Source organism: Scyliorhinus canicula, chromosome 17 (assembly GCF_902713615.1).
Source record: "Scyliorhinus canicula chromosome 17, sScyCan1.1, whole genome shotgun sequence".
In the NCBI taxonomy this organism is placed as follows: Eukaryota; Metazoa; Chordata; class Chondrichthyes; order Carcharhiniformes; family Scyliorhinidae; genus Scyliorhinus; species Scyliorhinus canicula.
The window spans coordinates 123,916,313-123,930,454 of NC_052162.1; the positions used below are offsets into that span (position 1 = coordinate 123,916,313).

Genomic DNA, 14,142 nt, shown 5'->3' on the forward strand with positions numbered 1-14,142 from the left:
GCAAACACCTTTTCATTCTGTGCTTCTCGTCAAACTTGGAACCAGGTAATCGCAACTAGCCTCAAAAATGGTCAGCCCACCGGAGGCAGAGGTGTTAGACCGGCCAGTCCAACAGAAAGAAACCGTCCAATCATCACCATTCACCAGATGTCAGAATGAACAAAATGCAGTCCTGGATATCAGTGAGAGCAGAAACAATAACAACGGAGCCAACATCTGGAATTTATTGTGAACTTGTTGGAGTCACAACAGGTGTGATGAATCACAAACCCCCCTCCCCACATTGAGAGCAGATGAATGGTCTCCCCCCAGAATTAACTCGCTAGTGTCTCTGGATCATTGAATGTCTCCCCTGCTCAGAGCAGGTGAATGGCTTCTTCCAGGTGTGAACTCGCTAGTGTTCCTGCAGGGTGTATGGATATCTGAATCCCTTCTCTCACTGAGCAGGTTAACGCCTTCTCCCCTGTGTGAACGCGCTGGTGTGTCTGCAGGCTGGATAACCGAGTGAATCCCTTCTCACACTGAGAGCAGGTGAATGGCTTCTCCCCAGTGTGAACTCGCTGATGTATCCGCAGGCTCGATGAAGTAGTGAATCCCTTCTCACACCGAGAGCAGGTGAACGGCCTCTCCCCAGTGTGAACTCGCTGGTGTTTCCGCAGGTCAGATGATTGAGTGAATCCCTTCTCACACTGAGAGCAGGTGAACGGCCTCTCCCCAGTGTGAACACGCTGATGTATCCTTAGGTTGGATAACTGAGCGAATCGCTTCTCACAGTGAGAGCAGGTGAACGGCCTCTCCCCAGTGTGAACTCGCTGGTGTATCTGCAGGTGGGATGACTGAGTGAAACCCTTCTCACACTGAGAGCAGGTGAACGGCCTCTCCCCAGTGTGAACTCGCTGGTGTGTCTGCAGTTCGGATGACTGACTGAATCCCTTCTCACACACAGAGCAGGTGAACGGCCTCTCCCCAGTGTGAACTCGCTGATGTATCCGCAGATTGGATAACTGAGCAAATCCCTTCTCACACAGAGAGCAGGTGAACGGCCTCTCTCCAGTGTGAACTCGCTGATGTATCCGCAGGTTGGATAACTGAGCGAATCCCTTCTCACACTGAGAGCAGGTGAACGGCCTCTCCCCAGTGTGAAGTCGCTGGTGTGTCCGCAGGTCAGATGATTGAGTGAATCCCTTCCCACACACAGAGCAGGTGAATGGCTTCTCACCAGTGTGAACTCGCTGGTGAATCTGCAGGCTCCTTAAAGTAGTGAATCTCTTCTCACACTCAGAGCAGATAAACGGCCTCTCCCCAGTGTGAACCTGCTGGTGTGTCCGCAGGTCGGATGATTGAATGAATCCCTTCCCACACACAGAGCAGGTGAATGGCTTCTCCCCAGTGTGAACACGTTGGTGTTTCTGCAGGTTGGATAACTGAATGAATCCCTTCCCACACACAGAGCAGGTGAACGGCCTCTCCCCAGTGTGAATGCGTCGATGAGCTTCCAGTGCAGATGGAGCCCTGAATCTCTTCCCACAGTCCTCACATTTCCACCGTTTCTCCAGGGTGGGGGTGTCCTCGTGTCTCTCCAGGTTTGTCGATCAGTTGAAGCCTCCTCCACACACAGAACACGTTTAAGGTCTCTCCCCGCTGTGAATGGTGTGATGTGTTTTCAGGCTGTGTAACTGGTTAAAGCTCTTTCCACAGTCAGTGCTCTGGAACACTCTCACTTGGGTGTGTGTGCCTCGGTGTTTTTCCAGTCACAATAATGTTTTGAAGCCGACAGAAAAGATAAACATTTCTCCTTCTAGATTCAAAGTCCAGTAATATTCAGTGCCAAGGAATTGGGAGACTCAGTCAGATTGAGATGTGACATTTGAGATTTCTGTCTGTAATTCCTCCTCTTCTAATTTCCTGTAAAAACAATTTACAAAAGTTACTTTTCTTCTCCTCATTTTGGAGAAGGTATCCTGAGGGTAACGACAGTCTGGCCATGGGGTTATTCCTCCGGGTCCTCAGTCTTATTGAGGAATGTCCCCTTGGATCTATTGTGGTGGGAATTCTTTTGTATTTTTGTTATTATGGGAGGGTTTATGTGTTGTTGACTTTATCCTACTCTGGTACAGACGGGGCTTTTATCTGTGAAAGGAGCAGTTTGGGGAGACTTTGGTGCCTCTGGTGTAAAGTGAGTTGGAGGAGGGGGTAATGGCGCACGCCCGATTGTGGTGTGAAAGTCTGTTCCTGTTCTCTCTGTCACCTAACTAATGGCGGCAGTTAATCTGCAAATTTTCTCAGGGAATGTACGGGGATCCATCACCCTATCAGAAGGAAAAAGATCCTCTCCTTTCTTAAGGAGAAAGTCGACATGGCTTTATTACAGGAAACACATCTGGATTATGAGGAACACTTTAAATTGAGGCGGGATTGGTTGGGGCAACAGGATTGTGGCAATGCTTATTATACACTATCCAAGCAGTCAGGGTAACCCTGCCGATTACAATGTGCATGTCAATTTCCTTTCTGCCGGCCCCCCCCCATCTCTCTCCCCTCCGCCCCCTTCAGTCGTCGTTTCTGGGTCCTTTCCTGGGCCCTTCACTGTACAATGGGAGTTATCTGTTATTTACAAGTGGACGGTGCCTGGCTGGGCGGATGCTCCGAAGACTGCCATTTGTGGGCACGGCCCGACCCTCATAACCATGGACATTGCCTCTAAATAAGCTGTGCAGAATTCGACAAGTCTGGGGCATACCCAGAACATGTGGGCATGGTTTGCCAGGCCCCGCTGGCACCATTCACATTTGCCCTCCGTCTCCGGGAAGAACCTGCTCATTCGGGTTCTTGTCAGGTGAGCTCTATGCACAACATTCAGCTGCATGAAGCTTAGCCTTGCGTAGAAGGTGGAGTTGGTCCCGTTCAGTGCTTCGCTCCAGAGTCCCCACCCTATTCCCGTCCCTCGCTCTTCCTCCAATTTTTCCTGGGTTTTGTCAAGTAAGGAGCGCATCCTTATTAAGAGTTGTCCGTACAGGTCCCCACAGTTTCCCTTCCCCAGACTGTCTGTGCCCAGTAACTCCTCTTGCATTGTGCTTCTCAGGGTTCCTGGGTATGATGGTGTCTCCTGGTGGAGAAAGCTTTTGACCTGGAGCTCATCCCTGTTTGGTAGGTCCAGTCTCTCCATCAGCTCCTATTTCCTGTCTATTTCCTGTGTAAAAGTCCCCAACCATCAGTGTTCCCCCATCCTGTCTCCACCCCTTGAAAGTGGCGTTGAGAATGGCTGGTGCAAACCTATGGTTGCCGCAGGTGGGGGCCATGATGGACACATCGGTCAGACTGAAATGCTGCCACATCTGGTTCCAGGTTCTCAGGGTGACTACCACCACTGGACTGGAGTGTTTTGCTGCCGGGGATGGGAGTGCTGCCGTGACGAGGGCCCGGAGGGTCGTTCCCGTACATGAGGACTCGTCCATCCTCACCCATTCTGTTTCTGGGTCCTTTCCCCATCCCCTTACTCCGCTGTGGCTGCCCAGTTATCGAATTGCAAATTCAGGAGGGCCAGGCCTCCCATGTTTCTTCTCCATTGTAGTACTGTTTTAGGGATTTTTCAATTCTTGCCCCTCCGCACAAATGCCATAATCATCTTGTCTATTGAATGGAAAAAGGCCTTGGAGATGTAGATCGGTAAGGATCTAAACAGGAAGAGGAACCTGGGCAGTACGTTTATCTTGTTCATCTGCATCCTCCCCGCCAGGGAAAGCAGGTGTCCATCCCATCTCTGTGGGTCGTTTTTGACTTCCTCCGCCAGATTGGTCAGCTTCCACTTGTGGATCCGTGTCCACTTCTGGGAAACCTGGATCTCCAGATAGCGGAATTTATTTTGGGCTATTTTAACTGGGAGGCCCTCCAGCTCTGCCCCTCCCCCTCACCGGGAAATCTTTGTCTTTAGCCCAGGTTGCGTTTGTAGCCCAAGAAGATTCCGAGCTCTCTCCGGGGTTCGATTCCCTGTTTGGGTCACTGTCTGTGTGGAGTCTGCACATTCTCTCCATGTCTGCGTGGGTTTCCTCCGGGAGCTCCGGTTTCCTCCCACAAGTCCTGAAAGACATACTGTTAGGTGAATTGGACATTCTGAATTCTCCCTCAGTGTACCCGAACAGGCGCTGGAGTGTGGAGACTGGGGGATTTTCACAGTAACTTCATTGCAGTGTTAATGTAAGCCTACATGTGACAATAATAAAGATTATTATTATACCAGTCTGCCTCTGTTAACCTTTACCTGGGCTATTTCCCTCGTGGCTGCCTTCTTTCTCAGCTGGTGAGCCAGCAGGCGGCTAGCCCTCTCCGTGATCATAAAAGATCCCCCGTGTCTGACGGAGTTGGTGCACTGCCTTCCTGGTGGATAGCAGGTGAAAGTTCTTTTGCAGCTTCTTCCTCTCCAGCAGAAGCTCCCTGGTCAGGGCCTCGGAGTATCGTCTGTCAACCTCCAGAATGGAGTTGATCAGTTGCTGCCTAACCGCTCTCTCTTCCCTGTCTCTACCAGCCTTTGGCGATTATTTCTCCCCTAATCACAGCTTTCAGTGCCTCCCAGAACGTGGAAGGTGAGACTTCCCCGTTCTGGTTGTTAGTGATGTACTTGCCGATGGCCGGTGATGTTTTCTGGCAGAAGACCTTGTCGGCCAAGAGGGTCGTGTCCAACCTCCATGTGGGGCATTGGGCTGGGCCCGTCTCCAACCTCACATCCATGTAATGTGGAGCGTGGTCTGAGATTACAATCATGGATTATTCCGCTCTGACTATTTCTGGAAGCACCGATTTCCCCACAACAAAGAAGCCAATGCGAGTGTAGACCTTGTCTACTGGTGAGAAGAACGAGAATTCCTTCTCACCCGGGTGTAAGAACCACCAGGGATCCACTGCCCGTCAGCTCCATGAACGTTCCCAGTTCCCTTGCCATGCCTGTCATTTTCCCAGTTCTGGGATTGACGGCAGCACGGTAGCATTGTGGATAGCGCAATTGCTTCACAGCTCCAGGGTCCCAGGTTCGGTTCCCGGCTGGGTTACTGTCTGTGCGGAGTCTGCACATCCTCCCCGTGTGTGCGTGGGTTTCCTCCGGGTGCTCCGGTTTCCTCCCACAGTCCAAAGGTGTGCAGGTTAGGTGGATTGGCCATGATAAATTGCCCTTAGTGTCCAAAATAGCCCTTAGTGTTGGGTGGGGTTATGGGGATAGGGTGGATGTTGACCTTGGGTAGGGTGCTCTTTCCAAGAGCCGGTGCAGACTCGATGGGCCGAATGGCCTCCCTCTGCACTGTAAATTCTATAATTCTAAAAAAAAATAATTCTATGATCTGTCAGTCAATGGATCCTTTAAACAGTTATGAAGTTCCCCCTCTCATGATCAGACCGTATCCCCCCTCTTCTATCTCCCCCCTACCCCACCTTATCCCCCCCTTCTATTCTCCCCCAACCCCACCGTATCCCCCTCCTCTATCTGCCCCCCTCCCAGACGCTCTCTTCCCAGTGGGAGATGTGCTGCGGTCCCGCTCTCTCTCGTACTTCCTGGCACTAGCTTTCCCGCTGGTGTGTGGCCCCCCCTACCCAGGATCGAAATGACCCCCTCCTCTACTCGCTCTGCTTGTGTCCCTGCTGTCTCCTCCTCACCCTCTCCTGCGCTCTGCTGCCCTCACCCCCTCCTTCCTATCCGCTGGCTCCCCTGTTCATTGCGAGGTGACGCAGTCGGAGTGACCTGTGAACCCTGTCGATCTCTGGCGGTTTGGGGAAGCTGTCCTTCCCAATCAGGATGCTCAGCATTTGGGCCACGTAGTCGATTGGGTCCCTGTCCTCGATCCCCTCTGGCAGGCCCACTATCCAAATGTTCTGCCTCCTTGACCGATTCTACTGGTCCTCGACCTTTTCCAGCTCTCGAACTGTGCCCCCCTGGGCTTCCAGTTTCCTCCACGTGCCATTGAGCACCTTCTGCATGGCGGCTAGCACCTCCGCCAGCTTGACCGTCACCCTTATCTCAGCCTTAATGTCATCCTTCATTGCGTTTAGTTCCTTGGTTAGGAACATCCTCCATCCATTGCCTGGTCGGGGGGAGGGGGTGGGGCTTGTTTTCTGGGTGGCCGGTCTCCCTCTCTCGGGAAGGCTGGAGACCCCTCGCCTCGCGGGGCCGCCGACCCGCTTGCTCGCCGCTCCTGTCCCTTGCTGCAGTTTCTATGACCCTGCAGCCTTTCAAGCTGTTGCTTCCTGGCATTTTGTTGTCCGCACTATTGCTGAGGGTGAGAGGAAGTCTGATTTTGCGGCTAAATTCGGCCGACAGTGCCTATTTTTCTGTTGTATGGAGAAGAGCCACCTGATGTGTGACTACTCAGCACATCCCCGTCACAAGTTCCCTCTCTTTTGAATGTTGACTTGAAACTGCGACCTTATGTTTTGGCGATAATCCTTCCGACAATCGTGCGGGAGGACCAGACTGGGTTTATACGGGGAAGATTTTCCAGGAACAATGTTGGAAGGTTAGTGAATGTGATTCAGGCTTTTCAGAAATATCCATCGGCGGGCAGCACGGTGGCATAGTGGTTAGCATTGCTGTCTACGGCACTGAGGACCCAGGTTCGAATCCCGGCCCTGGGTCACTGTCTGTGTGAGTTTGCACATTCTCCCCGTGTCTGCGTGGGTTTCACCCCCAAAACCCAAAGATGTGCAGGATAGGCGGATTGGCCACACTAAATTGCCCCTTAATTCGATAAAATAATTGGGTACTCTAAATTTAAAAAAAAAGAAATATCCATTGGATGGGCTGCTGATCTCCTTCGATGCAGAGAAAGCTTTTGCTCGAGTTGAGTGGAATTATCTGGTGTATCCGCTGCGAGGCTTCGGGTTGGGTGAGGATTATATTGAGTGGATTCAATTGTTATATCACAGACCAGCAGCGGCGGTGCTCACCAATGGTTTAAGGGTGTCGAATTTTCAGCTTCAGAGAGGGACGAGGCAGGGCTGCCCTCTGTCCACCTGGCTGTTTGCGTTGGCCATTGAGCCTTGCCAGACAATATTAAATCGGATCCTCTGATGTTAGGACTGGGGAGTGGGGTGAGGCAGCACAAGATCACTCTGTGTGCAGATGACGGGCTGCAGTTTGTGTTGAACCCAGTGTTTCCTGGAGTAGTGGATAGATTTTTAAAAAGTATTTTCATTCAGATTTTAACATTTACAACACATAACATTACAATGTAAAACCAACACAAAACCCCTAAACCCACCCCCAACTCCCAAATCAACCTCCGCATCTCACTCCCTTCCTTCCCACCGAGCAGTTGATGGTAACCAGCTCCTTGAGATTTTAGAACATAGAATCCCTACGGTGCAGAAGGAGGCCATTCAGCCCATCAAGTCTGCACCGGCTCTTTGAAAGAGCACCCGACATAAGCCCATGTCTCCACCCTATCCCTGTAACCCATTAAACCACCTACCCTTTAATGTAAGCCTACAAAGCCTCCGTCACCCTGCTCCAACCCCAGACCTACTCTGTTTGCCGCCCAATAATAGTATAACCGGTTCAGCAGGGCCCAGCCCCCTGACTGTCGCCCTCTCTGAATCACCGCCTTCCTAATCCTTGCCACCTTATCTGCCCACACAAACGATTAAACCAACCTATCCACCCCCAGAAAGAACAATTTTGGCAAAAAGACAATTCGGCACTGAGATAAAAATAAAAACCACAGCAAAATGTTCATCTTCACCAGCTGCACCCGATTGTGGATAAATTTAGTGACTTCTCTGGTTAGAAGATGAATTTTACTCAATCAGAGGCCATGATGGTGGGGGGAGGGGGTGTTGAAGGGTAAGCCCCCCTCCTCTTGCTAAGTTCCCAATCAGATGCTCTCCTCTTGGGATTTAAATATCTGGGAATGTCAATGGCCCCCCCTTTCAGACAGCTATATGGGGCTAACGTTCCACAGCTGATGGTGACTATTAGGTGGGACCTTGCCCGGTGGTCGGCTCTTCCGATTTCATGCTGAGGGAGGATCGCCTTCATTAAAATGCATGTATTGCCCAGACTGTTGTACCCTCTGCAGATGCTGCCTATACTGCTGTCAACCAGAGTCATTAAGGAAATTAATGGAATGATTAGTACATTTATCTGGAACAAAAATAAACCTCACCTCAAGTTTGTTAAGCTCTAATCACCAGGAGCTAAGGGAGGGTTGGATCTCCCGAATATCTGGCTTTATCAATTGGCCTCTCATCTTCAGTTCATACAGAATTTGGTCAGGATAGGCCCAACATCCATCAGGCTCGATACGGAAGCAGGCCAGCCAGTTCTCCCTCTATCCAAAACTGGCATAGGCTGATTACGGAATATATCCCATTGGGATTTTTAATGCCTGTACTTCATTCTATGTCTGATGCACTTGTTAAATTATGAGACCCCTGTCTCAAATACATGTGCTCCAATCTGACTGACTTGCTCCTCTCAGGCTTTCCATCAGTGAATTCAATTCAACTAAGCCCAGAGTAGGGCACAGTGAGGCACAGTGGTTAGCACTGCTGCCACACAGAGCCAGGGACCCAGGTTTGATTCCTTGAGTGGCTGTCTGTGTGGAGATGCGCATTCTCCCTGTGTCTGCGCCGGTTTCCTCCCACAGCCCAAAGATGTGCAGGTTAAGTGGATTGGTCCTACTAAATTGCCCCTTAGTGCCCAAAGGTGTTAGGTGGGTTGACGATGATCAATGCACCGGATTATGGGGAGAGGGTGGGGAGTGTGCCTCGGTGAGTGCTTTTTCTAAGGGTCAGTGCAGACTTGAAGAAGTGAATGGCCTCCTTCTGCACTATAGAGATTCTGTGTCATCTATGTTATTTTAATTTGACGATGCTGTTAGTCTGTTTTGTAATATTTTGTGGTGTGCATTGTTATCCTTCTGTTTTTATATAATCTTACCCTCTTTCCCCACTCACTATGTTAACCTGTTAACTGGTTGTTCAATTGATCTGGCATTTCATATAGCGGCTCTGGTCCCTAAAATATCCTGCTGCAAATTAATTCTGCAATCTGTTGCTTGTATTTTGCTGGCAATATCTCTTGTTCCGCTCTGTGACCAGTTTCCACCATTTTTTCTGTTACTCTGTTGCATTCATTGTTTTAAAAAATAGTAAATAAAGGAAATATTAAAAAAATTAAAAATCTGTCCAACTCATCCTTGAATATATTCAGTGAAACCCCCCTCCCCTCGCCGACTCCACTGGTTCCTGTGATGAGAAATCAATAGACGAGCAACCCTCTGTGGGAAGAGGTGACTGGAAATAGCGACAGGACAATATTACACAACCAGAAATAATAATAAATGTATTTTATTACAGAACCATAAATATATCTAATCTGTACCATTTAAAAATACCGGTCATATCTCTGTCTGATATTAATTTACTGTCCCTTAAATGTCAATCATCTCCTGGGGAAACCAGCCCTTTAATTGTGAACATTAGGAGAGAGACCATCCTTTTAGCCAGACAAATAAATGTGTCAAGCTGAGGGAGCAAAGGATGTCAATGTCTTTAAGAGAGAGAGAGACAGATACCTGGGCCAAGCTTTGCAGAGTCTGCACCCTCCCTGGATTCACTTCCTTTCTCTTCAGTTGCTGCAAGTGACCAATTGAAGGTGAGAATGAGAAAAGAAAGTGTTTTACTCACAGATGTTGGAGACAGTAGTTTTTTTTCCTTCACTTCCGCTGTGACATCACAATGGAGCCCTGCCTGAATCAGCCAATAGGAATTACTGTATTCCGCGCTGTCGTCACCAGGTTCCAGTGCGCAGGCCCGGCGCTCACCGCCCCACCCGTTGTTACTCCCGACCCTGAACAAGGCAGAAAAAAACCCGACAACAGAACCTCCTCGAGACAAGGTTTCCAGGCAACCGGCTGACGGCCAGAGCGAGAAGCCAATCGACGATCTCCCCTTGCCCACGACTGCACATGTCCAAGGGAGAGGGGAAGCTGCGCATGTGCAACGGATAGCCCGCCTCCTGACCGTTTTTCCTGAGCTATTGACCAATGGGAAGAGTTGGATGACCGGAAGGACTCTGGTCCTCCAGCTAATCAGCGCGCGCTTTGTGTGACTGCTGGATTGAACTTCACAAGTTCCTCCTGTCTCCAACATCTGTGAGTAAAATACTTTCTTTTCTCCCCCTTTCCATTTCTTTTCTCATTCTCACCTTCAATTCGGTCACTTGCAGCAACTGAAGGGAAAGGAAGTGAATTCGTACTTGGCACAAAAAAATTATCGATTCTAGTATGACATTCATGTAGGGCTGGAAAGAAGTTTAAATCTCCGCCCCACGGGTGCAAAGTTCTCCAAACATCCACATAACCCACCTCCTCACAAGCTGAGGCCAACGCCCGAGCTTGAAGCGTTGTTTTGGGTGTTGGGGGGTGTTCCTGGTAACTGGGAGCTTATCTACCAAAGGATTTAAGTGGCAGTTGAAGTCGCCAACCACAAAAATGTTAGTTGAAGCTAACTTTGCGAAATCCACAAAACCCTTCGTCATTAACTCCAGGAGCAATTCGGGGATCCATAAACATTCATTATTGAAACATCTCCATGCACCGAACCACTAATGATCACATATCCACCTCCTTTGTCCTAGTGCAGTTTCAACTTTAAAAAAGATATTTTTATTAATAAAGATTGCCACACCTCTGCTACTCGATTGGGAAAAAAAGGCAAAAAAAAACCTGCCTCGCCCAATCCTGCCACAATTTTCAGTATTCCTCATCACAGAATCCCTGCAGTGCAGAGGAGGCCATTCGGCCCATCAAGTCTGCACCTGCCTTTGAAAGAGCACTCTACTTAAATCCATGCCTCCAGCCTATCTGAATCACCGAGTATTCCGACCCAACCTTTTTGAACACGATGGGGCAATTTAGCATGCCAAATCCACCTAATCTGCACATTTTTGGACTGTGGGAGGAAACCGGAGATCCCGTAGGAAACCCACACAGACACTGGGAGAAGGTGCAAACTCCACACAGCCAGTCACCCGAGGCTGGAATTGAACCTGGGTCCCTGGAGTTGTGAGGCAGTAGTGCGAACAACCGTGCTACCGTTTTGACCTCAGTTGAGTTTAATCTAGATGCGTTTCCTGGAAGAAAGCTATGTCGACTTTCTCCTTAAGAAAGGAGACAATCATTTTCCTTCTGATAGGGTGATGGATGCCCCGTACATTCCCTGAGAAAATTTGAAGATTAACTGCCGCCATTAGTTAGGCGACAGAGAGAACAGGAACAGATTTTCACACCACAATCAAGTGTGCGCCATTACCCGCTCCTCCAACTCACTTTACACCAGAGGCACCAAAGTTTCCCCAAACTGCTCCTTTCACAGATAAAAGCCCTGTCTGTACCAGAGTAGGATAAAGTCAACAACACATAAACCCTCCCATAATAACAAAAATACAAAAGAATCCCCACCACAATAGATCCAAGGGGACATTCCTCAATAAGACTGAGAACCCTGAGGATTAACCCCATGGCCAGACTGTCGTTACCCTCAGGATACCTTCTCCAAAATGAGAAGAAGAAAAGAAGGGCCAACAAGGGAATGGGGATCGAACGTCCCTCCCACATTTTAGACCCACCCGTGAAGACCTGCATCCACCACCACCCACCCTTCGGCAATGGCACCACTCGGTTCTGCCATGATTAACGCTCGGATAATTGAAGAAAGATGATGGATAATAAGCAAACGGTATATCAACCATAACTGAGATAAGATAATACGAGTCCCTGTAACACTCAAGGAGAAGAAGACATTCAATCGGTGCTCACAGAATAACAAATCCCTTCAACAGGATAAAAGATAAAATATTCAGACAACAACACCATGATAGGGAAAGAGTCCGGATTAGAGCCTGAGTTAGTCTGAGCTGCAAACCATCCCTCCAAATCCTTGCCCTTCATGGATTTAACAAAGGCCAAGGCAGTAGTTGGATTATTGAAAGACTAGACGGACTTGTCAGGTACAATCTTCGGGTCACAGGATAAAGTGTGACATAATTCACTCCCTCAGCCTTGAGATCCCTTCGAACTTCACCCAGGCTTCACATCCAGCTTGAGAAAATGTGGCAGCCGGTCCTCAAAGAACCTAACGGGAGCCTTACCCTCCACACCTTCTGGCAGGCCGACGACTCGGATGTTCTTTCTCTGACCCTTGGTTCTCCAAGTTCTCCAGGACCTCCCCACGCCATTCAAAGATTTAATTCTTGCCTCCGCCGAGGAGGCATCTTGCTCAGTGTTCAGGATTCTCTCCTCCGGATCATTGAACCCCTTCATGGTGTTTTACGGCTCGGCCTCATGAGCTCACAGATATTGAGTCAGCACACTCAGCCTCTGGTCAATAACACGGAGAATGTCGGTGAGATAGATCGGCCAATGATCCCACAGAATAGACGAGCAGGCTCGATGGGCCGAATGGCCAACTGCAGCTCGTATTTGTTATGTTCTCTGTGTCCAGGACAGGAAGCAGTGAGCAGGGATCTGTCAATCAGCCTGAATCAGCACCTTCAGGAGAATTAGGAGGGTGAATATTAGATACAGCAGAGTGAGAATGGAGGGAGAGTGTGTGGGATGGAGATTTACAGCTTTTGGGGAATGAGAGAGGAAAGAATGTTCCAGAGAATCTCGAATTGTCTGTTCTGAATTTCTATCCTGTACTGACAGAGATGTCTATTATAAATTGTTTTCACAGGATATTAGAAGAGGAGAAATTACAGACAGAAATTTCAACCGTCACGTCTCAATCTGACTGAGTCTCTCAATTCCTTCGAACTGAATATCATCAGACTTTGATTCGAGAAGGAGAAATGTTTGTCTGTTCTGTCGGCTTCAAAAGATTTTAAACATCAGTGTGACTGGAAAAGCATCGAGAGACACACACCCGAGTGAGAGTGTTCCAGAGCACTGACTGTGGAAAGAGCTTTAACCAGTTACACAACCTGAAAAATCATCACACCATTCACAGCGGGGAGAGACCGTACACGTGTTCTGTGTGTGGATGAGGCTTCAACTGATCGTCAAACCTGGAGAGACACAAGGACACCCCCACCCTGGAGAAACCGTGGAAATGTGGGGACTGTGGGAAGGGATACAGGGCTCCATCTCAGCTGGAAGCTCATCGGCGCAGTCACACTGGGGAGAGGCCGTTTACCTGCTCTCAGTGTGAGAAGGGATTCGCTCAGTTATCCAGCCTGCAGAATCACCAGCGAGTTCACACTGGGGAGAGGCCGTTCACCTGCTCTCAGTGTGAGAAGGGATTCGCTCAATTATCCACCCTGCGGATACACCAACGAGTTCACACTGGGGAGAGGCCGTTCACCTGCTCTCCAGTGTGGGAAGGGATTCACTCAGTTATCCAGCCTGCAAAAGCACCAGCGAGTTCACACTGGGGAGAGGCCGTTCACCTGCTCTCAGTGTGGGAAGGGATTCGCTCGGTTATCCAACCTGCGGATACACCAACGAGTTCACACTGGGGAGAGGCCGTTCACCTGCTCTCAGTGTGGGAAGGGATTCACTCAGTTATCCAGCCTGCAGACACACCAGCGAGTTCACACTGGGGAGAGGCCGTTCACTTGCTCTCAGTGTGAGAAGGGATTCAGTCAGTTATCCAGCCTGCAGAAACACCAGCGAGTTCACACTGGGGAGAGGCCGTTCACCTGCTCTCAGTGTGGGAAGGGATTCACTCAGTTATCCAGCCTGCAGACACACCAGCAAGTTCACACTGGGGGAAAAGCCGTTCACCTGCTCTCAGTGTGAGAAGGGATTCTGTGTTTCCTCGTCCCTGCAAAGACACCAACAAGTTCACAATTGATCACAGTAATGGATTCTGCTGTTATTGTTTCTGCTTCAATTACATACAGGACTGCATTTCGTTCTCTCTTCTCTTTCTCCCTCAGGGAATCTGAAACAGGAAAAGGGATGCAACCGTGGCGAACAAGAAAATTAAAAATCCATTAGATCAAAGGAAGAGGCTCATGAAGTGGCAAAAGTAAGTGTAAGCTTAAGGATTGGCAATTTGTTTTCGAATTCAGCAAAGAAGGATCAATAAACTGATCAAGAGAAAATAGAATACGAGAGCAAACTGGTGAGAAACATAAAAACCAACAGGAAAAGC

The 14,142-nt window shown here is 49.2% G+C and overlaps 1 protein-coding gene across 1 annotated transcript; it reads right to left on the reverse strand.

The window, feature by feature from the left end:
- Nucleotides 1-203: 203 nt before the first annotated feature.
- LOC119951590 (zinc finger protein 239-like) lies at nucleotides 204-1,526 on the reverse strand (the record flags this gene model as incomplete). Its single annotated transcript, XM_038774774.1, has 2 exons — nucleotides 204-1,232; nucleotides 1,314-1,526. Coding segments are annotated over 2 exons (1,089 nt in total), but the record flags the coding sequence as incomplete, so codon positions are not given.
- Between the last annotated feature and the right edge of the window lie 12,616 nt (nucleotides 1,527-14,142).